The 27,676-nt window shown below is 52.0% G+C and overlaps 1 protein-coding gene across 2 annotated transcripts; it reads left to right on the top strand.

Annotated features, from left to right (window-relative positions):
- Nucleotides 1–273: 273 nt before the first annotated feature.
- Nucleotides 274–25,734, top strand: CLCN6 (chloride voltage-gated channel 6; the record flags this gene model as incomplete). 2 transcript variants are annotated; one of them, XM_084242576.1, is made up of 23 exons in its annotated part: nt 274–360; nt 1,166–1,225; nt 6,794–6,859; nt 7,210–7,275; nt 9,093–9,159; nt 11,990–12,096; nt 12,647–12,773; nt 13,341–13,408; nt 14,396–14,454; nt 15,311–15,443; nt 16,002–16,115; nt 16,399–16,565; nt 17,081–17,207; nt 19,276–19,402; nt 19,686–19,839; nt 19,954–20,113; nt 20,196–20,302; nt 21,286–21,472; nt 22,265–22,422; nt 22,569–22,725; nt 24,175–24,282; nt 24,412–24,537; nt 25,654–25,734. In XM_084242576.1, 23 exons carry the CDS (start codon nt 274–276, stop codon nt 25,732–25,734), a joined length of 2,613 nt encoding a protein of 870 aa, XP_084098702.1. The 2 variants fall into 2 exon arrangements, with proteins under 2 accessions (XP_084098702.1, XP_084098703.1); XM_084242577.1 differs by lacking the exon at nt 6,794–6,859.
- Between the last annotated feature and the right edge of the window lie 1,942 nt (nt 25,735–27,676).

Below are 27,676 nucleotides of genomic sequence, written 5' to 3' on the forward strand. Positions count from 1 at the left end.
CCGGTGGCCGCGGGGGGCGGGCCGCGGGCGGGCCACATCCGTACGGCGGCCGGAAGTCCCGCCCCAAGATGGCCGCGCCCAGCGGTCTGGTTGGAAGCCGCCCCTCCGCCGTCCTGTGACGCGGGCGCTCGCCCCACCCGCCTGCAGCCACTCCCTGTCTTCGTCCCCAAGCGCGAGGGGGCCACGTGACCCTCCCGGGGCCAGTCACGTGAGCGCGAATCCTGAGTGGGAGGGGGTTGGCCGAGGGGTCCGGGGTGCCAGTAAAGGAGAAAGATGGCGGGGTGCAGGGGGTCCCTGTGCTGCTGCTGCAGGTGGTGCTGCTGCTGCGGCGACCGCGAGACCCGCACCCCCGAGGAGCTGGTGAGGAGAGGGTGGGGCCGGGCCGGGGCGGGGGCGGTTGCTAAGGGACGGCGAGAGGCGTTGCCGGGGGTGGGGCCGGGCGAGCGGGGCCTGCAGGTGGCCGCGGGTGGGGCCGGGGCGCCGCAGCCCGAGCTCCCCAGCAGCTGCCGGGCTTCACGTGCACGAGTCTGAGTCTGTGCTCAGGTCCTCTCCCGGGACTGTGAGGAAGCGTCCACGTCGCCCCTAGTTCATGCCTGCCGTGTCTTCCTTTATTGCCATCAGGAGTTTTGAACGAAACAAGTGTTTTCAGAATGGGCTTCTTCCCTGGACGTGGGGCTTGCCGAGCAGCCGGCCTCGCTGCTCCAGCCCTTCCTCACGCCGTCCCGCACTCTTTCTGGGTCACTGACAATCCAGCTTCCCCTTGCAAAGCACCCTGGGAGAACTGGAGTTGCAGTGTTCCCCGAGTTGACAGGTCTTTTCTGATTTCAAATTCAGCACTGTCGTATGGACAGTTTCTCACACACACACACACACACACACACACACACACACACACACACGCCAAACTTGCACTGAACATCTATCCCTGAAGAGAAGAGTGATTATTTGAAAAATGTGCCATTAGTAATGAAGAGCTCAGCTGGAAGACTAGAACCCACATCACTCCCTCTCTGTCCCACTTTTTGAGTGTGTGTGGTCTTGTTACCGTTTGATGATAATGGTTCCAGAAGATTGAGAAACTAGCAGCTGATTTCAGTAAATACTTCTGCCTCTTTCCACTTTTAATCACTCAAAGGGTCTTCTTTCTGTGGCTCTGTTTTTCTAGACCATCCTTGGAGAAACCCAGGAGGAAGAGGATGAAATTCTTCCAAGAAAAGACTATGAGGTGAGATTCTTAGATGCTGTTTTGAGTAACAAAACTAGGGAATGACTTGGTCGCTGCTGTGGATAGAAGCATTCGGATTCTCTGCAGGGAGTGAGTGGTTAAGAGGTAACTTCTCCCAGGAAGGGTCTGTATGTTGCCACGCTTTCTTGGTTCTTTGGCACCTTAACCTGGATTGAGTATGTATTTGCCATCAGATTATTTGCTTTTACAAATTGTAGAGACCTAGAGTCAAAGCCACTGACAGTGTGTGTTCATTATAGGTGTGGGCTACTCTTCTGAGAGACTTAGCCTCCAGTTGATTGCTTCCTGCTCAAACAGTTTCTCTCTGAAATATTCTTGATCATAGTTTTGGTTTTCAAGTGTGGGACTCTGTGTGTGTGTGTGTGTGTGTGTGTGTGTTTAGTAAAATCAACGCTGCTGGAAACTTAACATACATGCCTTCTTATCATTTAATCTGTTCATGATGACATCTCTGTGGCTTTTGAAGTGAAAAAAGCAAACTGTGGTTGTGATAGAGAATTCTTAAACTATTTACCAAAAAAAGATAGAGAAAAACTTATAACTCCACTCACAAGAGATGACTATTAACACCTTACTAAATATTCTTTTCTATGCTTACACATGTGCTATTTTTAAGTAACAGAAGTGAGTTCTATTAAATATACTGTTTTTTTCCCAACTTGATAACAATTTTTATATTGTTAGATGCTTTTCTATAATATATTTTTAAAGAGGATTAGGGTTTTATTGTGACTTTCCTGTGTGATAAAGTCCTTTCTTGTTCATCCTTTTTTTTTTTTTTTTAAAGATTTATTTATTTATTTATGTATTTATTTATTTATACAAGCACTGGGTACAGTCAGAAGCGCGGGAGGGTGAGAGAATTCACCAGAGTCAGAGCAGGGAACAGAACAGGCAGAAGGACTGAAGTACACTGCTGAGGGGAGCAGCGGGCGGCAGGAGAGGTCTGCACACCATGTGGGACCCTGCTCCGGTGGCCGGGGAGCAGCCGGGGATCGAACCGGCGCTGCAGAGGCTTCGGGCAGCTTCGCAACCCAGCACTCAACCGCTGCGCCACCGGGGAGGCCCTCTTGTTCATCCTTAATTGCTTCCTTGGAATTAATTCCAGGATGTAGAATTAATTATATATATGTTTAATCCTTTTTTCTTTTAGTGTCATAAAGTCTTAAAAAATGCAGTATCCTAAGGGCCTCCCTGGTGGTGCAAGGGGTTCAGTCTCAGCACTGTGAAGCTATCCGCAGCCACTGCAGCATGAGTGTAATCTCTGGCCAGGGAGCTGACCCTCGTGGCACAGCAAACCTCTCCTGTCTCGCCCACTGCTCCCCTCAGCAGTGTATTTCAGTCAGTCTGCCTGTTCTGCTCCCCTCTCTGTCTCTGGTGAATCCTCTCACTCATGCACCTCTGACCTACACCCAGTTCTTGTATGCATAAATAAATAAATCTTTAAAAAAAAATTCAAATTCAATATCCTAGAGCAGTAACATACCAAATGAATTTTCTTTTTAGCATTTCATCTTACTTTTGCTGTAGAATTTAGTGAACCTAAATTTATAATTTGGAGAGTAGCATGGAGTTAACTTTTACTGTAGAGAATTTCAAATGCTGAAAGATGAACAGAATAGGATAGTGAAATCCCTTGTTCTCATCACACAGCTTCAGCAGTGACTCCTCTCATGCCCAGTCTTGTATCCACGCTCCTATCTGCTCCCCCCTCTCATATTATTTCAAAGGAAATTCTATGCGTCACATCATTTCACCCATAAATAATTCAATGTGCATCTCTAGAGGATAAAGACTTTTAGCATAATACAATACCATTTTCACACCTAAGAACTCAATAATTCCTTGATATGAAATATCCAGTGTTTTCATTTCCCTGTTCTTATAAACATCATGTGTATTTTTAAGATCTTTTGTTTGAATCAGGTTCCAAATAAGGTCCTTATGTTGCATTTATTTGATATATCTTTTAAATCTCTTAATCTGGAGGCTCCTTCTTCATCCTTTTTTTTTTTTTCCCTTGTAGTTTACTTGACAAAATTACTTCGACAAAATAATTTTAGGGCTCTAGGACTTGCCAATTGCACCACCATGGTATAGTTTAATATATTACTTATGATGGGTGTGCTTCTAACAATTCAAAAAGTATGTGACATCCACTGATGCATTTTCTCATAGGTCTCAAATATTTGTTTACTTGTTCATAGGTGAGAGGTTTGCAAGAATTAGTATAAGACACTCCACGTTGTACCATTTCTTTGCAGTCCCTCAGAGAGTCTGGTGAGATCTTAACTGTATTATCTGACTCTCTGGAAGCTTTCATCCTACTCCTGGGAGTTCACCGTGTCCTCCCTGCCCCATTACCCTGCTGTTCCCTTCACGCCTTTCACTAAATTGCACTTGTATTTGTAATGCATTTACTTTCAGCTGATATGCATATTTATGTCAGTTTTATGGGTTAATGTTCTTTCATGTGAGTCATTAATATTTCTTAATTAACCATCTTCATGTGAGCTTCTGGAGAGCATTCACTTTGTATAGAGCAAATTTAGCTAGGCACTTAATTGGAAGTCTGCTCAGATTTTATTTTTTGGTAAAGGTCCCCTAGAAAGCCTGTTGAAAGTTTTCTAAAGTGTAATCCTTCTTGCCCTGTAGGAGCTTATTGTACATACTTGGCTCTTTTTTTGGTAAGATGGGTGTTTTACAAGATGTTAAAATCCTCTTCTTGATTTCCATTCTCATTATTAGTGGTTTAAAAACTAAGAACCCCAATTTGTGACCCAGGGCTATTGCCAGATCCTAATGTTTCTGTGCAGGTCACAGAGCACATCCTAGAAGAACATTTACAGATGCAGTTTCTAAAAATATATCGAAATTAAGTGAGGACTTGTTATTGTTCTTTTGAGCTACACAGAGCCCCCTCTTTGCCCCAAGCATCCCCTGAATGTGCTTTCTATGTGAGCACTAAGGTGTCCTTCCTGGTTGAATTTGAGCTGCATTCTGACCCCAACTTTACCCCGTGGCCAGGTGCCATTTTACTTATAATCAAGGGCAGCAACCCTGCAGAACACCAATAAACATTTTATTTGAAAAAAATTTTTATTATCAAAGAAAAAGTTGTTAGTCCTCCAACTCAAAGAGCAGAAATAAAGGGAAGTTAGTCATAGCAAAGAAGTAGCAGTATCTAACCTTAATAACAGATCATATAGTCTACTGGTAGTTAGTTACTATGTTGAAGGTCTTGAACTATTAAAAAAGTTAATAAATTCTTTTTTTTTAAAGATTTATTTATTTATTTATATAGGAACCGGGGTACAGGCCAGATGTGCGGGAGGGTGAGAGGATTCACTAGAGAAAGAGCGGGGAGCAGAACTGGCAGACTGACCAAGTACACTGCTGAGGGGAGCAGCGGGTGCGGCAGAAGAGATCTGTGCGCCACGTGGGACCCTCGCCGGTAGCCGAGGATCGAACCGGTGCTGCAGAGGCTGTGGGCAGCTTTGCAGCCCGCGCTCAACCGCTGCGCCACCAGGGAGGCCCCCAAAAGAAGTTAATAAATTCTTCCATTAAAAAAGGAAAAAGTCGATGTCCTGGTTGGACTAAGTGCCCTTCTATCAGCTTTATTGAGCTATAATTCACCTACTATGCAGTTGACCCACTAAAAGTATACATGGCAGTGGGGTTTTTAGTGTGTTCATAGAGCTATGTAACCATCAGCAAATCAATTTGAGAACATTTTCATCATCCCAAAAAGCAACCCTGTGCCCATTAGCAGTCACTGCCCATTCCCCTTGCCCTCACCCCAGGTGGCCACTAATCTGCTTTCTGCCTCAGTGGATTTGCCTAGAGTGTGTGTCTAAAAGCCTTTTAAGTGTTTAAGGAGGATTTTGGACAAAACCATCAAGCAAATAATTAATTGGTCAGTAATTCCTATATATATCTGATGTGAAGGATATTTGTTTTTTCAATATTTTAATTTGTTCCCCGTTTGTTCCTAGAATGGGAGATTATTTAATTGATTTTTAAAAGTGTGTGTGTGTATTCACTCATGATGAGGCTGGTTTTCCAGCAGAAGTATTTTTGACCAACTATGGTGTTTTTATTTTATTATCCAAAAAAAAGGACATGATGTTTGCTGGAAAATCCCAAATAATACCACATGTGAATACCACCTCGGAGAAAACCACTGAGTTTTCCCAGATGTTTTTGCATTATATGCTAATGTGAAATAACCTTGATTTTGTTTAATCAAAATGGGATATTGTACTTTCCATCCTGTATTTAGCTTTATTTTTTATCTTGCTTTTTTTGCTTAATTTTTGCACATTTTCCCCATTTATCTATGAAGACATGTCCTAATCATTTTATTGCTACATACGCTTCCCTATTTGGGTGTGTGATGATTGACTTAGTCACCTGTTGATATTCCAGTGTCCTTTTAATTTTTTTTCTTTAATTTTTTTTTTGAAGATTTATTTATTTGTGCATGCAAGAACTGGGATGTGTGTCAGAAGTGCGTGAGTGAGAGGATTCACCAGAGACAGAGTGGGGAGCAGAACTGAAATACTGCTGAGGGAAGCAGTGGGTGAGACAGGAGAGGTCTGCTGTGCCATGTGGGTAGCTCCCTGGCTGGAGATCAAACTCATGCTGCAGTGGCTGCAGATAGCTTGATAGTGCTAGACTTAACCCTTTGCACCACCAGGGAGGCCCCTCCAGTCCCCTTTTTTAAACAGGAATTTGAATTTGGGGTAGTTGTAATAAATAGTCACATGTCACACCTGTGTTTGCCTGGGGGTGCGGCCCCAGGCCAGGGCCCAGCTTGTTCACTAACTACCCTGGCGGTAGGAACAGGTTACTGGAAGCAGAGAACATGAGGCAGACCACCTTCTGTTGTCACCACACTGCTGCTTCTCCCACAATTTATAGAAATAAAATCTCCTTTGAATTGTTTCTTGAAATGTCTCTGACACACCTGCAAGTTGTCTGCAGAATAGCAGTGTTCGTGAAGCACAGTTTAAGGAATACGGCTGCAGACGAAGAATTTTTAGGATCTGGCCTCAATCCGTGCCTCTGCCTAACACAGACTGGAAGTTGCTTGTTACAATAGTCTCCAGATTTGTGTGTCTTGTGACTCACCCCTCTATCACAGATGCTAACAAGAAAAGATACTTAAAAGTAATTGACTTTCTAAATCAGTTTGGCTCTGGTTCACTGAAGTTTATTCATTGAATCAAGTTGGTAACACTGAATGCTGAAGATCTAATATTCAGCTCTGCTTGGATGTTCCGTCAGAGACCAGATGTTTAAAAATAGGTCATTGAAAACTTTTGAGGTATGAACCCTGAGCAGGGCTGCTGAAGTGTTAGGTATAAGAAGTGCAGAGTCAGGTGCTGCCAGGTCTGAGCAGCCTGCAATGCTGCACTGCCCACCCCACCCTCCCGGGAGCCACTGCTCTGCCCATGCCCAGAACCTGGAGTTCCAGCCCTTTGCAAGTGTCGCTAATTCCTCCCCTCTGGTTGTGACTTGTCTATTCTCATGCCCGTCTTTCAGAGTTTGGACTATGATCGCTGTATCAATGACCCTTACCTGGAAGTTTTGGAGACCATGGATAACAAGGTAAGTCCCTTATTGCTTTCTTGAGGTTGAGTAGGTCTTAAGACAGCTGTTCTTTCTGTTTTAAATGCTTCAGTAAATACCCTAACCCCTTTGGATCCCTTTCGTGAGATATCGGCATTTGTTCTTCAGACCTTTATCCTGCCAACCCTAGTCCCCACTATCAATGCAGCTGCCCCCGCCCCTAGAGTCATTATTGTAGCACTGTAAAGCACCCACCCTCTCAGAATTCTGCTGCACTGTGCCCACTGTCCATGCAGAATTTAATGTCAGAGCGATCAACCAAGATACATTCCTTCTCGTACTGATCTGGCCCTGTAACAAACTGAGCCACTCTTTTCCTGTGTAAACAGAAAGGCCGGAGGTATGAGGCAGTGAAGTGGATGATGGTGTTTGCCATTGGCGTCTGCACTGGGCTGGTGAGCAGGCGGGGGCGTGGGGGAGAAGGGGCGGGGGTCAGAGGGTGGGTTCTGGCCGGGCCAATGAGTTGTTTATTGGCATAACAGAGAGGCCTTTCCTTTTTTCCTCTTCTTTTCAAATTAATAATCCTGACACTTGCTTTTGCTTTGCAAACTGAAAGTGAGCCATACAGTCATGCAACTCTGTTGCTCTTTGAAGCACTCAGAGCCTTGGTCCAGACCTATCTCCCAGGCTAGAGTATGGTCCTCTCAGGTAGGTGACGTGGTGGGGAGAGTGCCTGGTGAATGTGATGTCCCTCTGTAGGGGGGCAGCAAAGTAGTGGGAGCACAACCATGAATGTGCCCTTCCTTTTAGCATGGCAGGCCAGCAGGCAGGACACCGTTGCCCTCGGTGAACGTATCGTGCTGTCCTGGGCTGCTTCCCTGGGCACTGCTCATTTAATCCAGAGGTAGAACTGGTGATTGTGGGTAGAGGAATAAACCTAAATGCATGGGGATCTGGGGTCAGGGCCTTCAGGAATGAATCACAAACAAGAAAAGATTAGGCAGCATTGGCGAGATTTAGCAGCACAAGGTCTGGACCGTCTGGCTGACTTACCATGGATTAGCCTGGAGGAGAAGCTGGAATGTTCACAGGCTGTCAAAAGGAGGTGTCAGATCTGATTTTCCACCAATACAGTGTCAGAGTAGGGGATGGTCTTAGTCCGTTCGGGTGTATGTAGCAAAAATCCCATAGACTAGACAGCTTAGGCAATAATTACTTCTCACAGATCTAGAGACTGCACAGTCATGGTGCCAACAGTTTTCATGTCTGGTGATAGCCCAACTTCTGGCTGACAGCTGGCTGTCCTTTGGCTCTGTCTTCACATGGCGGAAGGGGCAAGAGGTCCCTCTGGGGTCTGTTTTCTAAGGACATGAATTCCATGCATGAGGGTCTCACCTTCATTATCTAATGATCCACCAAAGGCCCCCACCTTTTAATACCATCACAATGGGGCTTAGAATTTCATCATGTTAATCTTGGGGAAACAGAAACAATCAGTCTAGAACTGGGGTTACATGTTTTCCTAAGCAGTGGCCTGGAATGGGCCCCAGGTCTCCTATTTAATGCTGCGGGATGTACCTTTGAAATATCGTCAGCATGTCTTTAATATAGGCACGAGAGTCAAGCACGATTTTTCTCTTCATGTCACTTGCCACATTTTTACTGTAATAAATTTGGAGGTCGAGGGACATCTCACTAACGACTAAATGGCATTCAGAAGGCTCTGTGGTGGCATTCAGTGGATGCCCTTGGGGGAAACTTGGGTTGATTTGTTATATTGAAATTTCAGTGTCTGTTTTGCTATCTGTGTTTCTGGTCACAGATGTCTCTGTAATAAGTGTAGCCATTAGCCGTCCAGTCGCTTGCTTTCATACCAAGCTCCTTCACGCTGCCATTTATCGCTCCGAGCCCCTTGACCTGGCCCCTTGTGCTGCACGCCAGCAGACCTGCCTCTATTAGGTAGCACCAGCTTCTCCCGCTACTGGTTCTCTCATCCTTTGCTCTGCCACCACCTTTTGCTTCAATACTGGAAAAAGTTTTCAGGCCTTGGCTTGAAAGGAGGCAGAGTTAGAGGCGGAAAGCCTGTGATCCGAGCCACGGCTATCAGAAGTCTTTCCAGTTTCCTTAGAGCCCTGAGCAAGGACCTCCGACAAGGGTCTAGTGGGCCTTGAGAGGTTTTCTGTTATTTACCTGGGAGCCACTGGCCAGTTGTCAACATGGTGATGAGGGTGGGTGAGGGGGGCCGTGCCTGATGCTGGCTTGCTCTTCACAGGTGGGTCTCTTTGTGGACTTCTTTGTGCGCCTCTTCACCCAGATCAAGTTTGGAGTGGTGCAAGCCTGTATCCTTTTCACTGTCTTTGGTGTTCCTGGATGTCATCGGTCATTGACTTTGCTTTCTTGCCCAGAATTGAGTGTAACTTTTTAAAAAAAGATTTTATTTATTTTTGCATAGAAGAACTGGGGTATAGGCCAGAGGCGTGGGAGGGTGAGAGAATTCACCAGAGAGAGTGGGGAGACGAACAGGCAGATCCACTTTATTTATTTATTTTTTTTAAGATTGATTTATTTGTTTATATAAGCACTGGGTACATACAGTCTGAAGTGCGGGAGGGTGAGAGAATTCACCAGAGCCAAAGTGGGGAGCAGATCAGGCAGACTGACGAAATACACTGCTGAGGGGAGCAGTGGGTGGCAGGAGAGTCTGCGTGCCATGTGGGACCCTCGCCTGGTGGCCAGGGATTGAACCAGTGCTGCAGAGGCTGCGGGCAGCTTCGCAACCCAGCACTTAACCGCTGTGCCACCGAGGAGGCCCAGATCCACTTTAATATGCTGCTGAGGGGAGCAGTGGGGAGACAGGAGAGGTCTTCTCCACCAGGTGGGACAGCTCTCTGGCCGGGGATCGAACTCAGGCCGTAGGGGTGATAGCGCTGAGACTAAACCCCTGCACCACCAGGGAGACCCACTAAGTGAGTTTAACATTAGATATAATCTTTGAAGAGCTGTGTATTAGCCATTGGGCTTTAAGTTTTTAATCATCATTGAATGGCACCAAAGGATAATGGAGAACATCTCTGGTTCATGGTTAGCAAGACGCAAATGCCAGAAAGATGCCTGTTTGCCTCAGCCAACCTGTGAATTCAATGCAATACCCATCAAAGTTCCAGTAGGATTTTTTGTGGAACTTGAACACTCTCTTCTTAAATTTGTATAGAAAAATCAAAAGACGTCGAGACAGCTTTGAACCACAGGTGGGGGACTTGCTGTCTTAGTTGTCAAGATGCCTATGATTTAAGGTCTAGTGTTAAAACTGTCAGATTGGTGCAGAAATACCCAGTTCAACCAATAGGAAACAAGAGAAGCAGAAACTGGCCCATGGGTATATAGAAGTGTGGTGAATTGCAGCCTTAGGCTTATAAGTCAGTGAGGAAGCAATGGAATATAAGATGCTGGGACATTAACTTTATATATATGGAAAAAATATATTTATATTACACTAAAAATTAATTCTGGGTGGGTCAAGTACAAATAGGCAAAATAGTAGTTTCAGAGACCATGTTATATCAAAAGTAGGGAATCGTTTCTTACAACTCCAAAGGCATGAGGTGAAAGGGAAAAGACTGAAAAACCTATCTACGTTAAGTACTATACTTACTCAAAAAACCAAAACCCACAAAGAACAACAATAAAACACCATAAGCCAAATAAATAAGGGTGCAGCCTGGGAGAGGTTGTTCACTGTGCATTGAAGAGCCAAGTAATTACAATACAGAATAAAGGAAAGAACTGTAACTCAATAAGAGCCCAACTACCCAGGTACCCTTCAGCAGGTGAATGGATAGAGAAGCAATATATCCAGTGGAATATTACCCAGCCCTGAAGAAGGATGAGGCGGTGGCATTTGGCACAAAATAGATGGACTTTGAGGTGATTTTGTTGAGTGAAATCAGTCAAAACATAAAAGAGAGATTACATATGGTTTCACTCATCTGCGGAATATAAATACCTAATTGTGTGTACAATTACGCACAAACAATAGAAGAAATTAAAATGTGAACTTGGCAAAAAAGAAGATAATGGTTACCAGGGGGAATAGGAGGAAGGGTGGAGGGGATGGAGGAGGGAAGCAGGTGGGGTACGGGCACGGGTGGTTTGTTGGAGGGTAAACAACAATAAAACAGAGCCCAGCGGGAAGGGGAGCCCGACAGGACGTGGGTGGCAGGTCAGGGGAGAAAGGTTGGCCTTGCCACCACCTGAGAGATGCAGATTCAGTTCCTAGGAAGGTACCCCTGCCTGTGGCTCAAGAGCCCCTCTTATCCGTGTGGGTCTAGGCGACAGGTGTCTGTGCAGCTTTTTCATGGCAAAAGTTGAAACCACCCCAAATGTATGGTTCAGAAAACTGTGGTATGTTCATGTGATTTAAGTTTATACAAACATTCAGAGGGGTGAACCAGAGCTGTTTTCTATCTACATGGCAAATTCTCAAAGCCTTAATGGCGGGGTGGGGAGGAAACCGTGGGATGTCCATCCAGTAATAGTTCCACTTTAGTAACAACCTGGAACAATCTGGACAGTGAGGGCAGTGTCTGGGGAAGGCCTACATGATTGCAGGTTAGTGGCGTCTCTCCGAAGAGGGAGCAAGAGCAACATGAAGGTGGTTGTTTTTCAGTGGCATTTAATGTTTTATTTTTTAAAACATTCGGAACAAAGATGACACAGTGTTGAGTTGGGTGAGATTGGGCCTGTGGGGTGTGGATGTAACTTTTGATTTTTAATGTTTGAAATAGTTCATCATTAAAAAGGGTTCCCAGTGCTGCTGATGTAGAAGACATCTCAGCAATTTTTAAGAAATGTATGTATGGTGAGGCGCAGCAGACCTCGCCTGTCTCCCTACTGCTCCCCTCAGCAATGTGTTTCAGTAGATCCGCCTGTTCTCCCCACTCTGTCTCTGGTGAATCCTCTCACCCCCCGCACTTCTGGCCTGTACCCCAGTTCTTGTATGCATAAATAAATAAAAATAAATCTTTAAAAAAAAAAAAGAAATGTATGTGTGGAGGACAGGCAGCTGTGCAGTAAGCAGTCAGCATATTCTAGAAAAGAAGCCACACCACTTCCAGTCATGGCAGGAAAGCCCTGGCTACCGGCACATTTCCCTTAACCTCATGTCTGTAGCGGTGGAAGAATGTAGCCAGAAAGGCTGCCTTGCCTTGTCCCTCCTTGAACTCTTGGGTTTCAACTTGACCTTTGTCTTCTTGGCAAGCCTTCTGGTCCTCATTGAGGTGAGGTGTGGGTGTCGCCCTTTTGCTGACATTTTGGATTCTGGCACTCATGTTCTCCATCTCCATTTCTGGGATGTCAGAAACGGATTCAGGCCTCGAATATAGGTGCCTGCAGAAAGTGGCCACTTAGAGATATTTCTGAAAGTGAAGCTTCAGCCCCTGGTGAGGTTGAAGAGGAAAGATCTCGATTAGTAGGGTGCTGCAAGGCCTCAGCAGCACATTTGAATTGACTTGGGTACCCAGGCCCCCCTCAGACAAAAGAGCTCTGGGTCTCTAGATGTGGGGGCAGCCTACGGTCATTGTTGAGTGGCTCCCAGGCGAGGCGGAATCAGCAGGACCCTGTTAGAAGTGCAGTTCCTCCTGCCTCCCCTCCCCTCCCAGGTCAGAAACTCAGGGAGAGTCCTAGCGATTTCCTTTTAACAGACCCAACAAGTGAGGCTGAGGCAGCTAATGAAGAGGGTCCATTGCCCTTTTGAGGGGTGAGGGTGTTGAGAGTAGGCTTCAGAACCCATGAATTGTGATTTGTGGGTGCGCCTCCTCTCCCCGTCAGCCCGTGGCGGCGGGTTCCGGGATCCCTGAGATCAAGTGCTATCTGAACGGAGTGAAGGTGCCCGGAATCGTCCGCCTCCGGACCCTGCTGTGCAAAGTCTTTGGGGTGCTGTTCAGTGTGGCTGGAGGTAAGGAGTCGCTTCTGTCTCTGAGCCCCCATGTATCCAGGGTAGAGATGACGGAATTGTTCTGGGTGTAAATAGATTCAGATTTGCAGGGCCCACCCTCAAGCGAATCTCGCACCTTTTGCCGGTTGGTGACTTTGTCAGTGCAGATACTGTTAGGAAGCTACTGCCTAGCATGGCAGCAAACGCTGGGCTTGGAAGTAGAGTGTCCACCTGGTGGGTTTGTGGGGCTAACTTTCAGCAGTCAGCACACCTCCTGTAGGACCAGCCAGATGACGAGTATTTTAGGTGATGTGGGCCAAGAGGCAAACAGAGGATATGATGTAAATACTTAAACTTCCAACTCTCTGGCTGTGCAAAAACAGGCACATGGGCTGCCGCTTGCTAACCCCCTAAAGAGTCTTTTGTTTCTTGGAGCAAGACTTTAAACAGCTTGTTTGATGGGACTTGGCTCACTCTTTCCCTTATAAAGTGATATGATCATCTCTGTTTTATAATCGTTGAGAGAAAGGTCTCCCGACCTAGAGACCGTTATGTGCTGACCGTGGTCTCCTTCTTCACCTGTCCCAGGGCTCTTTGTGGGGAAGGAAGGCCCCATGATCCACAGTGGCGCGGTGGTGGGAGCTGGCCTGCCGCAGGTAAGAGCCAGTGGCCGGGAGGGGGCGTCCCTCAGCGCGGAAAAATCCATTCGGAGCCCCATGTTAGGGAGTCTGATGCCCGTGGAAGTTGAGAAAACTCTAGTTTGTCTCCTGGGAGGGCTTGTCTCCGGGAGGGTGGGCAACAGGTGCCTACGAGTTTCAAGGAGGCCCTGCTGCACCCTGGAAGGAAAAATGCGACATAGAGATGACATGTTTAAATGAAAGTCGCCTGGGGGTCCCCTGGCTACTCCTGAGCACCCCACATTGTCCCAGTGCTGCCCAGCCCCAGACCACCAGCTGGGGCAGAGCTGCTCCCTCTGAAGTGCACAGGCATCATGTGCGCAGCTCCCTGCGTCCCCACCCCTTGCTCCTTTCTTTAAACTGAATCACCTGGAGAGATTCATTGGCCTCCTCCTCCTCATGCCTGGATGAGGAGACTGAGGCTCCCAAAGGGGCCAGCTCAGGACTGCGAACTCTCCAGACACCGGTTCTCAGTGCTCCTACGGCCCCTCAGTTGTCAGGCAAAGGCAAGAGGGGAGTCTTTCCTCCGGAGCCCATCTTTTCCTCTCTTGCTGCTGCCCCGACTCCTCCCCACTGGCTCCCCACTTTCAGAAGTGAGCCCAGAGGCCCCAGGGCGCAGAGCCAGGTCTGGGCAGCGAGAGACTTTGTTTCAAAAGTTCGCTCTCCGGACGCTTTCCTTGACCACACGCCCTTTCAGTTCCTCCCAAGCCTCCGCTCAGCCGGTTCCCCTTGTTCTTTCCGACTTGTTGAATATGTACAAGACGCACTTTCCAAAGACCCTGGAAATGTGGGGGCAGGAAAAGGAGTCCTTCCCAGTCCCAGGTGTAACTTCTTTATTTCCAAGTTGCTGTTCTGGACTCAGCCCTTCAGCACACCTGTCCAGGGGGGCGCTTAGGGGACCCCCCAGCCACGACCACCCAGGCTTCAGATTCCTAAGCTCCTCTCTCTGTTTTCCCCTTGTTTTAGTGCCAGAGCATCTCCTTACGGAAGATCCAGTTTAACTTCCCCTATTTCCGAAGCGACAGGTATGGAAAAGTTAGGATCTGGGTGTTTTTGAAGAAACAGTTAATTTACTCCTACTCTGCGCGGCCCGTGCCCTGGCCAGCTCACGGCCTCCTCGCTGGGCGGCTGTGCCGGAAGCCCAACGCACAGGAAGGGGGTGGGCTTTGAATTCTCTTCCTGAAAACAAGCGCAGGGGCCACGCGGAAGCCTGGCCCTGCTCTGTTGCGCCATAAGGCCTGGACCGTCTCAGACGATGGAGGAGACAGTCCAAGATCGAAATCGCAACCAAGAAAGTTGTGTTCTGACTTTGGCAAGAATGTGTTTTATTTCCCCAAGTGCTTACTCCGCCAGCCGCCTCTCTGGGTCGCCTTTCTGGTGGTCTCACTGGAATTTTTCATGCTGTGGGCTGGGTGTGTCCCTGACCTACACGCCTTGCAAGGCCCATGGAACCGGAGCCGGGGTCAGCGATGTCCCCTCTTCTTGGCACTCCTGCAAGTCACTGTTGCTGCCCTTCTCTCTGTACCCAGCACATTGGCATTTTCCCTGGTGCTGGGGCTTCTGGAAGGAAGGCCTGGAGAGAATGTGTCTCAGCAGGACAGCCCGACTTCTTCCACCCACCTCCTGCCGGTGCTGGGGCTCCTTGCTCACAGTCAGCAAATGACGGGGAGCCCCTCCACCCACAGGCACCCGGCTGGGGAGGGCCTCTGACTCCTTGGTGAACTGTGTGTGCCCCCGAGTCTGTCTTACCAGAGCCCTGCCCTTCTTCTGCCCGACCGTTCGCAGGGTGTGAGAGGGGATGCTGGAAATGAGGTGAAAAGCTGCCTCTTGCACCCAAGGGCTCTGTCGGGGATCAACCAGCTCTTTCTCTTCCCTCCTCAGAGACAAGCGGGACTTTGTATCGGCAGGGGCAGCTGCCGGAGTCGCTGCGGCTTTTGGGGCTCCCATCGGGGGTACCTTATTCAGTCTGGAGGAGGGCTCGTCTTTCTGGAACCAAGGGCTGACGTGGAAAGTGGTGAGGAGGACCTGCAGTGAGCGCTTGTCAGCTTGGCCACGCCCCTGTAATTAGGCTGGACACCCCACTTGATTTTCCACCTGTACTTAGATGAGACCAGGAGGGCTTGGCTTTACTGGAAATTCCCCTAGACACCCATAACCTCCAAACTCTAGACTCCCCATGTTCATGTCCTCCCCACCCTCCAAGCTGTCTCCCCCACATGAAATTGCTGTTACCCTTTGGGTGAATCATCTAAAAGGAATACTTGAAACTGGCCTTGGCGTCAGGCCAGCAGTGGCAAAACATGGCCTTGACTCCGAGTTCCTCGCCCAGAGGCGTCTGTTCTCCCTTGAGTGCTTTCTGTTCCTCGTTGGCCCAGGATCAGGCCCACAGGAGGCTGTTTGAGTGAAAACTTCTCATGGCCTGGCTTGTGCCAGGTCCATCCCACTTGAGTTATGACCCCCGGGGGCCCTGGATCCAGTCTAGACCAGAGTCTCCAGAGCAGTAGGGTCAGCTCAGGGAGAAGGCGGGGTGTGTTGTGATTAAACGCTCTTGTTTCTGTCGCCTGTCCCCTAGCTCTTTTGTTCCATGTCTGCCACCTTCACCCTCAACTTCTTTCGTTCTGGGATCCAGTTTGAAAGTTGGGGTTCCTTCCAGCTCCCTGGACTGCTGAACTTCGGCGAGTTTAAGGTATGTTTGGTCCTTTCCTCCAGAATTTCTTGACCCATGAGAATTGCTCTAAACTTCAGTGCCTGGGAGCAGTGGTCAGTAGGGTAGGTACAGTGTCCAGCGGGTGTCTCTGCCGCGTGGCCCCCTGTGCCTGCCCGTGCCTGGCCCGGCAGGACCAGCACTGCTGCGCTGGTGCTTGCAGAGAGAAGGCCGCCTCGCCGCTCACTCTGTCTTCTCCGCCTCTGTCCTTCCTGGTCTCATGGGCTCTGGTTTTTCTCTCTCCCTCCCTTGCCCCTTCTCTCAGTGCTCTGACTCTGATAAAAAATGTCATCTCTGGACAGCTATGGATTTGGGTTTCTTCGTCGTGATGGGGGTCATTGGGGGCCTCCTGGGAGCCACATTCAACTGTCTGAACAAGAGGCTTGCAAAGTACCGTATGCGAAACGTGCACCCGAAACCTAAGCTCGTCAGGTACCTGTGCAGTTGCCCCCAGCCGGCCATGGCTCCCTGAGCTCTGTGTGACCAGGCCACCTCGCCCCAGGAAGGCCGTTGTGAGACCAGACCCTGCTCCCTCCACCAGTGCCTCGTGTCTGGTGCTAGAACATAGACAGGGTCCTGACCCTGCTCTGGGACAGGCCTGAAGGCCGAGTCTGAGCGGCCTTTACAGCAAAGCTCCGCTGACTCCCAGCCTCTCTTGACCTGACCAGGACAGAAGGGCCCAGGAGACTGGCCCCAGGGACCTGAGATGGAAGGCTGGCTGCTTTGTTCTTGGCGAGAGAGGATGTGGGTGCGTGGCTGTGTTGTTGGCCCTGCTTTCCACACAATGGGAGCTGGAAACACGCAGGTGGCCACGCAGTCTCACTGTGCCGCTGCACCACATGCAGGGGCTGCTGGGCCTGCTCAGGGCAGTGAGGGCTGGGGGCAGGCTGGGTGGTCACTGAGTTCCTGAGACCAGGACATCTCGTCATGCTGCACTTTGCTTCCAGAGTCCTGGAGAGCCTCCTGGTGTCCCTGGTCACCACCGTGGCGGTGTTCGTGGCCTCCATGGTGTTGGGAGAATGCAGGCCAATGTCGTCTTCGAGTCAAATCGGTAATGGCTCATTCCAGCTCCAGGTAACCCCAGTGCACCCACGACCTCTGTCCTACACCCACAAGGAAGAATCCAGAAATGCTTGCCTGTGTTTAGAACTAATAGCTGTTGGGGTTCATCGCTTCACACACCTGTGTCAGGTGACAGAGAGAAGGGTGACAGTCACCTTTCCCAAAAGAGGACATGTACATTCCTGCTCTTTTTTACTTTGGGGAGCCATCCCAGCCATCATGCACACACACACGCTTGCACACACATGTGCACATGCTCATGCACACACTCACGTACACATGAACACCCCTAATTGGAAACAGAAGCTTAGGAAGCTGAGTTCACGTCTTCCAGCCCCAGTTTGCTCTCTCTGTCCCTGAAAGGTGCCCACCAGCCTCACCCACATGATTGTGGGGAGGACTTGTCTCTTTAGGGTGAACAGCAGTCCTGGCTCTTCCCAGCATCCTTTGGTCTGAGAACAGCTGGAATGTAGATCTGGTTGGCCACATTTGGCCCTTGGCAACTGCGTGTTCTTCACCCCCAGGCTAAGAATGACCTTTATATTTTTAAAGGGTTGTAATAAAAAAAAAAAGCAGTAGAATGTGCCAGAGAGACAGCATGTGGCCTACAAAGTCTGAAATATTTACTGTCTGCCTCTTCACAGAAAGAATTTGCTGTCCCCTGTTGCTAGTTATTCCCTAGGCCAGCTCATTCTGAGACCTCTAGCTTCCAAAGTGTGTTCTAAGGAATACTGACACGTGATTCAGAGCCAAGCAGATGGACAAGAATCCTGTGGCTAAGTGGGTTGACCACAACTCAGAAAGCCTCACTGGTACAAGACATTCCAGGGCTCTCAGTGCCTTTCAGTGTTGTGGGTGTCTGGGGTATTTGTTGTGTGCCAAGTATTCTAAGTACTTGACATCCGTGACTTCATTTATTCCCCACCACCACTGTGTTGGCAGGTAGTAGTACCCCCATTTTACAGATGAGGAAACAGAGGCAAAGTAAGGGCTTACCAAGATCACTCAGCTAGTGATGTGTAGCTTGGGGTAGGTTTTATTCCTGTTTTGCCAGGAAACTGAAGCTTCACAAAATAAAGTTCTTTCCCAAGTTCACTCGGGAGCAGCAGAGTGAGAGCCGAATCTACCTGATGACAGCCTGTTCTTTGTTTCGCCAGGAGCCCTGGCTCCCAGCAGGTGCCCTGTTGCTTTCCAGTGCCCTTGACTGGAAAGAGTCCTCTTCTCTCCAGAGACCCTTGGGACTGGCATTCCTCCATGCATATTCTGGAAACACCAGACTATGGGGTCCACCAGGGGTCCTCTCAGCTTCACCGCTCACTGTTCTGTGCACATTTCTCCTTTGCCAGCTTCTCCCTGCCAGGTTCTGCCAATAGGGGGCGCTGTCCTCTCCCATCGGGCAGCCTTAATCTGCCCTTATTCCAGCCAGGGTCACCCGAGGGAGTTAAGCAAACCTATCACCTCTAACTGTTACCGTGCCCATGTAAGGGCGTCTCTGGATGTCATCGGTAGAACTGAATCCAGGAGAATGTGTGTCCTTAGTCATTTTCTAAAGACATTCCACGCGCATGCCTAGTGACAGGTCTGGAGTACGTGCTGGTGTCAGCGGGAAGGCCAGGGACTGTCACCCTCCAAAAGCTCTCGTCCGCCAGTGAGTCAGGCGGGGCCGAATCTCACCTCTCCACGATGGGGAGAGCAAGAGTGAAATGTGGAGAGACAGTCTCCTCTTTCCCCACTTTAGATTTTATTCAGCCAGATGGGGCTTGGGGGGAGAGGCAGCCAGAATCAGTGTCTGCATCCACCCTGGAAGAGGACGCGGAGCCAAGGCCAAGGTGAATCCCAGTTGTAGTTACGCAGTCACGATGAGCGTGAATGGGCCAAGGTCTTCCTCCTGATTCTTTCTTTCTCAAAATGCAAAGCCTGCAGCACCGCGCTGGCTGATCTTGGGTGTGCATCCTCTTTTGCCTCCTGTTTAATATTGGGTATAACTTGCAAGCCCGACTCCACCAGCCACAGACGCCCCGCCCGAGACACAGGGTTTCCTGACTGGGCGCTGGTGTAACTCCCGACTTCTGCTCCTCAGGTCATGTCGGAAGACGTGAATTCAAGCATCAAGACCTTTTTCTGTCCCAATGACACCTACAATGACATGGCCACGCTCTTCTTCAACCCCCAGGAGTCGGCCATCCTTCAGCTTTTCCACCAGGACGGTGAGTGTCTGCCCTGGCCAGCTGGCCCGTGAGCGGCCCCCTTCCCCGCACCCCCCCCACCCCCAGCAGGAGCGGGGCTTCACCTTTGTCCGCCAACCCAGACAAGGTCAGTGCTTCTGCCAGTGCCTGGAGAGCTGCCTGGGCCCGGGGGGACCTGGCAGGGGCCGAGGGGCTGGTGGGCAGGGCTGGATTGGTTTGGTGCCTGCAGAACCGGTTCAGCGTGAAGAGCCGTGTCTGGTGGACGTCTGCCTTGCTGGGACTCAGGTGGGTCCTTGCCTTGCAGGTACTTTCAGCCCCATCACTCTGGCCCTGTTCTTCGTCTTCTACTTCTTGCTCGCGTGCTGGACGTACGGCCTATCTGTCCCAAGTGGCCTTTTTGTGCCTTCTCTGCTGTGTGGAGCTGCTTTTGGACGTTTAGTTGCCAACGTCCTCAAGAGGTACCGTGAGCGTGCGTGCGTGAACCCCCTCAAGAGCGCGGACCATGGACTGCATTCCTCCCGCCCTCCACCCCGAAGGATTCTGAGCCGCGTCTCGGTTTCTCGCCCCACCAGCTACATTGGATTGGGCCACATCTATTCGGGCACCTTTGCCCTGATCGGTGCCGCAGCCTTCCTGGGCGGGGTCGTCCGGATGACTATCAGCCTCACGGTCATCCTGATCGAGTCCACCAACGAGATCACGTACGGGCTTCCCATCATGATCACCCTGATGGTGAGCTCCGCTTCTGGCTCTCCAGGCCCGGGGCCAAGTGCACCCCACCGCTGCGCGGCCTCAAGTCCCTGCTGTGTTACAGGTGGCCAAATGGACGGGGGACCTTTTCAATAAGGGCATCTATGACATCCACGTGGGCCTGCGAGGCGTGCCGCTTCTGGAATGGGAGACAGAGGTGGAGATGGACAAGTGAGGCCGTGATTTCTCGTGCTGGTTCAGAATGCATAAACTCTGGGGCCAGGGCCCATGGGTGTTCAGGGAAGAAATGGGAATTCAGGTTCCTAGGAGGGAAGAGGTGAGGCGGTAAATAGCCACAGGGAGGTCCTTCAAACAGCACTCAGGTTTGGGGGTATCGCAGAGCCCAGGGTGCTGGCAGCTCAGGGCAGGGTGGGGGCAGAGGAGAGTGGGCCGCTTGGCGGTTTGGTTCGGTTCCTATGGCATTCTGGTTAATCTGAAAAGAAGCTTCTGGATGAAGTCTTTGTGTGGTTGAGGATTTAAGTCTCCCGTGTGCCCGATGATGTGTCCTGTCAACGGCAGTGATTCCAGCATCATCACCAAATGCTCCCCTGGCCCACGAGCAGTTTAGGCTGCCCGCATCCGCATATCGCACCAGGCCCTAGTGGTCAGCTGTAGGGGGCAGCAGGCTTTCCTGTAAAGATCCAGAGAGTAAATCTCTAGCTCTGCCAGCCGTGAGGCCTGTCATACCATCCAGCGCCTCGTGTGTGAGTGTGTGCGCACAGCTGGCTTGCTCTGTGGGGCTCTGTGGTCTAAAGGGGTCCCCCAGAGGTTTCTTATAAATCTCCATGATACAGTGAGCGGCTCGGTGGTGAGGTGTGGCAAGTGCCACGGTGTGATGAGGAGGGAGGGCCAAGCCCTGGGCAAGTGCAGAGGGTCAGTGGTAAGGGGACATTCGTGTGGATTGAGGGGTCACGCCCCAGCAGTGTGACAGCACAGGGATGGGTATGCCAGGCCTCGGAATCGCCTGGGCGGTTCTATCCAAGGGGATAGAAGTACCAAGGACTGTGGGGTGTGCTCAAGGAGCCGCCAGAGATGGTTCAGAAGAGCGCCCCCGGGTGGTCTGGGAAGTACAGGGGGCCACAAGCTGCTCACAGCTTGTTCCTGGGGTGCTGGGAGCTCCCTGCTGAGACTGCACGGTTCCCCTCCCTCGCCAGACTAAGAGCCAGTGACATCATGGAGCCCAACCTGACCTACGTGTACCCGCATACCCGCATCCAGTCCCTGGTCAGCATCCTGCGCACCACAGTCCACCACGCCTTCCCCGTGGTCACTGAGAACCGCGGCAACGAGAAGGAGTTCATGAAGGGCAACCAGCTCATCAGCAACAACATCAAGTTCAAGGTGAGCAGAGCAGCCTGAGAGGCGGATTAGCAGCCAGCGGCTCTTTGCAGCTCACGTGCTATAGCTGCTCCCCCTGCGGGACCCATTGGCTCTTGGGGGGGCATCAGCCCTGCTTAGCGTGTGTGAGGGAGTGAGCTTGGGCTCGACAGCGAGTCTGGCCTCTGCTAGGCCATCAGGATGTGTGTCCAGTCTCCCTGCAGTCGGCGTGTGGACAGACCATTTTCAGTGCCAGTTGTGTCAGGGAGAGCCCTGGAGCTGCCAACAGCAGACAGACTTTGACCTACTTAGAAAGAAGGTGAATCCGTCAGAGCCCACGGGACTGGCGGCAAGCTGAGGCGCGGCACAGATGCTCTGGCAGGCGGGCGGCTTAGCGTGGCGTGGCGGGGGCGGCCATTCCTGATTCGACATCCAGGCAGGGGGAAGCCCCATTGCTTCCCTGGGGCCATGTGCCCTTGGCTTTGGGGATAGGTGCACACCATCCCACCAAGATCTGAAGGGAAGGAGGGGCTGTACCCCAAGACTGGAGAATTGGGCTGCTATTCCCCAGTTCAAGGAGGAGAGGTGCTAGGCCGGCAAAGACCACGGGGCCTGGGGCTCCGCAGCTTCTTGAGTCACAAGCCCAGAGCCGCTGTGAGGAGGCTGCGTTCCTCCATGAGCTCAGGCTCGTACCCCTCATGTCCCCCAAATCCTGCTGCCCGGTTGCTGCTGCCGTTGCCACGTTGGTGCATCCACACACTGCACACCCCGACCTCCCTGGTCGAGCTTGTGTCCAGGGCGCCCTCCTGTCCACAGAAGTCCAGCATCCTCACGCGGGCGGGTGAGCAGCGCAGACGCAGCCAGTCCATGAAGTCCTACCCGTCAAGCGAGCTGCGGAACATGTGTGACGAGCACGTCGCCTCCGAGGAGCCAGCTGAGAAGGAGGACCTGCTGCAGCAGATGCTGGAGCGCAGGTGAGAGCCAGTCCACGGGGCTGCGGAAGGGCCCGCCCCGGGCTCCACGGCAGGGAGCCCCGAGTTCCTTGGGCGCTTGGGGCGGGGCGGCATGGATGTGGTGCTGCGGCAGGAGTGCTAGGCAGCGTGTGGTTTTTGTGTGCCAGATACACTCCCTACCCCAACCTGTACCCCGACCAGTCCCCGAGTGAAGACTGGACCATGGAGGAGCGCTTCCGCCCGCTCACCTTCCACGGCCTGATCCTGCGCTCGCAGCTCGTCACGCTGCTCGTCCGGGGCGTCTGCTACTCTGAGAGTCAGTCGGTGAGTCATCCGCCCGGGTCTCATGCTTCGGGAAGGCGCAGGTGGCAGGACACAGCCCCATCCTTTGGGTCCTTGGGAGGCTGAGGGTCCCCTTTGCAGTCGGCAGCGTCTTACCAGGCGATGCCGGGCAGCGTGTGAGGCTCCCTCCAGCCCTTGTCCACTCGGCCTCGAGTTCTGCCGGCCTGCAGCTGCTCAATAGTTCTACATTTTCATTTCTGATATAAGCCTTAACCTGTGTCGTCAGCAGAAACGCTGCTCCTCCCACCAACTCCTCTGTGGTTTTCTTTTTCCCTCATTTGGTTCTTGGGCAGTCAGGGTGGTGGCTTGTTCAGACTTGTCCCCTTGGCCACCCGAGACGCACTTGCCCTCAGATGCTTCAACCCCTCAGACGGAGCTGGACAAGCAGCCAGAGACCCGATTTCCACGCCGACTCCCGGCTGCAGTCTGGCCGTGGGAGGCCGGCTGGGGTCACTCATGACTGGCCTGGCAGTGGGCAGCTAACGAGGGAGTGGTCCAGGGTTCGGAGATATGACCAGGGAGGGCCAGCCTGGCAGAGGTGGGGCAGAAGGTGCTGTGCGGATGAGGAGGTCGGAGGAGTGAAGCAGAGGGTCACGGAGGACTCGCCTGCCTGCTGGAGCCCACCAGAGCCTGCCGATAAAGCGCTGGGGACCCTTGCTGCTTGGCAGGCAGTGGGCTAGAGAGCTGTGTGCAGAGTGGAATTAGGGGCGAGGGTCACAGCAGCACGGGGACACTGAGAGCAGTGGGGCAGCCAGGACGCAGGGTGACCGTGAGAGGCCTGAGCTGCGGAGACTGAGCCCAGAGGAGTGCGGCCAGGCTGTCGGGGCCCTTCCCTGGGACAGCTGTAGCCGTTGTCATGCACTGGGTGGCTTCAAGCCGCAGGGATTTTTCCTTTCCTGGTTCTCGAGGTCAGCGTGAATATCCAGGGCCTCGGGCCTCTGGGGGCTCCCAGGGAGGTGCCTTCCTGCCTCTTCCTGGCTCGTGCTGGTGGCTGCCGTCCTTCCTCCACGGCGGAGGCTTTGCTCCAGTCTGCCCCCGTCGGCCTCCCTGGACTTCCTCTCCTCTTTCTGGAAGGACACCAGTCATTGGCTGTAGGGCTCACCCTGATCCAACATGACCGCATCCCGACTCTATCCCAAGACCCGATATCTAATAAGACACGCGCAGGTGCCAGGCTTGTGGACTTGGACTTCTCTTCCGGGGGATGCAAGGGAGTCCACCTCGCTGCTATGAATTTTTTCTTTTCTTGCTTAAACTTCAGAGACTTGGCTGGGAATTGGCCGAGAACTGCCTGGGATGAGACGTTCTCGCCCTAAAGCCCTGCCGTCCGGCCCCTGCTCCAGGCCGCCACCAGGCTGTGGGAGGGGGGTCTAGATGTGGCCTCCCGCTGCCGTGCTTGGTGCAAGGCCAGTGTCTTGGTTGGAATTGCAGAGCGCCAGCCAGCCGCGCCTGTCCTACGCCGAGATGGCCGAGGATTACCCTCGCTACCCTGACATCCACGACCTGGACCTGACCCTGCTGAACCCCAGGATGATCGTGGTGAGAAGGGCTGCGCCTTTGGGACAGTCTGCCAGAAAGAAGGCCAGAGTCCTCCCTGCGTGGACGGCTGTCCCCTCGTCCTGTTTGGACACACCTGCTGTAGGTGACCTGTGGTGTCTTCCTCTGCAGGATGTCACCCCATACATGAACCCTTCGCCCTTCACTGTCTCACCCAACACCCACGTCTCCCAAGTTTTCAACCTGTTCAGAACCATGGGCCTGCGGCACTTGCCGGTGGTGAACGCAGTGGGCGAGGTGAGTCTGGGCCTTGGCGGGTGGAGGGGCTGCCTGCGGATGGGCTGGCCTGCATTTGTCCACCCGCCCACCTTCTAGAAAGGATTCTCTCCCCACAGTGCTGTTTATAAGCCAGGGCTTCTCACCCAAGAGGAAACATCAGAATCCCACGGGGATCTTTCTCTGACTAAGTACACCCCCAAAGTTCTCCCACCAGGAGTGAGGAGGAAAAGTGGGGTGTGGCCCCCTCCCCCATAGCTCAGCAAACCTCTCCCCTTTGCCTCCTGCGGTTTCTTCTAGGCCAGCTCCACTTGGGCCAGCAGAGGGCGCCCGTGTCACACCGACCTTTCTCCGCCGCCGTGTAGGGCCCTCTCCTGAAATGGTTCCAGAACAGGGGCCTGTGCTGCCTGTCTCATGTCTTCCCAACCGCCCTCACCCTGCCCTCACTCTGACCCCATCGTGGGAATTTGTGTCAGTAAATGAGAGAATTTCTAGCAAAATATTTGGGGAGTTTGAAAAGATACAATACCTGGTCATTTGTGCTGGGGGCATTTCCATTTTTTCCTATTTCTTAGAATTTCCCTTTTTTCTTGTTACCTGAGTGTGACTATTTGACTGTAGAAAAATCAGAAAATACAAGTAAACACAAAAAGAGAAACCTACCTCTTATCTCCCCAGAGGCAGCTTGTTCACATTTCAAGGTAGAATCTGTCTTTTTCTCTGCAACTAGATATAGAGGTTTTACACAGCAAGCTTCCTGAAAACCTTATCACTGTTCACAATGACTTCCCCCTTACCCTACAGAGAGGGCTGCCTGTGCAGAGAGCCTCCGCTATGCCTATTTTAATGGCCTGCGGGCTCCCCACTGCATGGCTGTCTGGTCTGCTCAGTCCTGTCGTGGATATTGATTGGGTGTCCCTGTGGACACCCGTTTAGATATGTCCAAGCCGTGCTCTAGGACTGACACCTCTTGAAGGTCACAGAGTCGTGGCCACATCGACGCTGACCTGTCCCGCACGGCCAGGCCGGCAGCCAGTCCGCTCTCGCCACCCTGGGCCAGGCAAGCACTGTCCGCTCAGACTCTCGCCACCGGGTCTTGCCCTGCGGGTGACGTGGGTCTTTCTCTCCTGGTCCTAGATCGTTGGCATCATCACACGACACAACCTGACCACCGAGTTCCTGCAGGCCCGGCTGCGACAGCACTACCAGACCCTCTGAGGCTGCCTCACTGCCACACGCCAGCCCACCCACCCCTGGAGCTGCCAGGGTGGGCGGCTTGCCCTGTTCTGCCCCCACGGCTGGGGCTGTTCTGGGCACTCAAGATTTCCAGCTGCCCCCTCGCTCAGAAAGCCTGCAGTCCCTGAGCACGCTGCTCTGAGGCCTGGGACAGCATGGGCCCGTCATCAGTTTGGGCTTGTCTGACTCTCAGCAAGTGTCATCCCCTTTCCTGCCTCCACGTCCCTACCATCCAGTGTTGGCACAGGCCCCTCCCCTGACACGCCAGGACCAGAGGGGAAGTCAGCTCACCCCAGGAGGGTGACCCCAGAGCAGTTTTCCTACCCGCTTTGCTGCTTCCTCGGGACCCAGCTGTTGCCTTAAACCATGACGGCCGTGGCTCTGGCCCGTTCCGACACTCAGGGGCCAGTTCCAAAGTCAGTGAATGTCTCAACTTAGGAATTGGCACCCAGAAACCTGTCCAGTCTTTGAGGTTCTCACTCGACATCTCTGGCAATGGATTTTAGGGAGGTTTCTCCTGGATGTGAGCTGGCACCCTGGGCTCCCTACGTCATTTGAGTCTCCTTAAAACCACACCCTCCAGAAGCACAAAGCACCCAAGCCCCATGGCCAGCTCTAAACCACAGGCCTAGCACCGGGGCCGGTGGACGCCTGTCCTAGCCTTTGATCCTGAAGCTTGCTCGCCTTCCCCCACTCACAGCCGCCCCTCGCGCTGCCCGGCTCGCCCTCTCCGTTGAATTCCTAAACCTTCTTAAGTTTGACCTCTGTCTTCCCAGGGAAGCAGCCACAGCCCAGAGGACCTTGGCTTTACCCTCTAAGTCAACTAAAAGCAGGGCACCCCTAGATAGAACTGCTTCGCTTGACTCGGGGAACGGTATGGGCATTTATGATGGAAAGGGGGCTCCTAAAAGGTACGTGATGTGGCTTGAAAAGCATGTGCCTTGGTAAAGCAGGTGGCTCATTTGAGGAAGAAGAAGAGGTGTTTGCCCTTCACAGGCATCCCCACCACCCCCTGACCCGCCGCTGCTGGCCAGCCCTAGCCTGCAGGCGTGCTGGCCCCTGGGGTGCTCAGAATGGGGGCTTCAGGCAGGTCTGCAGTGCTGCGGGGGCTGTGCTGGGGAGGGGAAGATGCTTCCTGCCAGCGCATGCTCTGAGGTTCTAGCATTAAACACTGGGAGTCTCCCTCTGTCTTTCAGTGACTCAGTTTCCCTCCAGGCTGCTTGGTCTCTCCCCGCCCCCAGTAGGCTCCCTTGGGCATCAGACATTTCACTTCTTTTCCTGCCCTCTGTGTGCACTGTGGCTTGTCAGCATCTGGACGCAGCCGCAGCCCTGTGGAGGGGCTTCGGGACCCAGGGGTGGTCATTCACGCCAGGTGGTTTTTATCATGGAAGGGGCCTGAGGGGTCCTGTCCCTGAGGCACCTCTTTCCTCCCCTCTGCGGGGCCTGGGGTGTCAGGGCATGCTGGGGCTTGGGGAGAGGGGCTCTGCACCCTTTCCACCTTATTATTCTTATCATCTTGATCAAAATTACTTTGAATTCTAAATGTCTCAGCATCTCGGAAGCACTTACATGCAAAATGTGTATAAAACAATAAATAGCTAGGAAAATCCCAAGGACCAAAAATGTTGCGACAGGAGCTTTGTCGCCTCTTTGCAGCGCAACGCATTGAGGGACACAGCAGTCATGGAGCAGGTTGGCAAGGCCAGACTCTGCTTCTTGAGCAGAGAAGTTCTTGTGCCATTGGTTGAAAGCACCCAGGCTGGTAAAGCTGACCGTGCGACAGTGGTAGGAGTACGGGCCGGGGGGTGGGATAGGAATGGGGGACAAGTTTTACAAGGGACAGGGAGGGGGACATCATGACCCTCCATCAAGAACCATTTGCGTCAGCAAAGTATTTGATGTTACCACAGGCAGAGCATCCCAA

Source organism: Talpa europaea (assembly GCF_964194135.1).
Source record: "Talpa europaea genome assembly, chromosome: 9".
Lineage (NCBI taxonomy): Eukaryota > Metazoa > Chordata > Mammalia > Eulipotyphla > Talpidae > Talpa > Talpa europaea.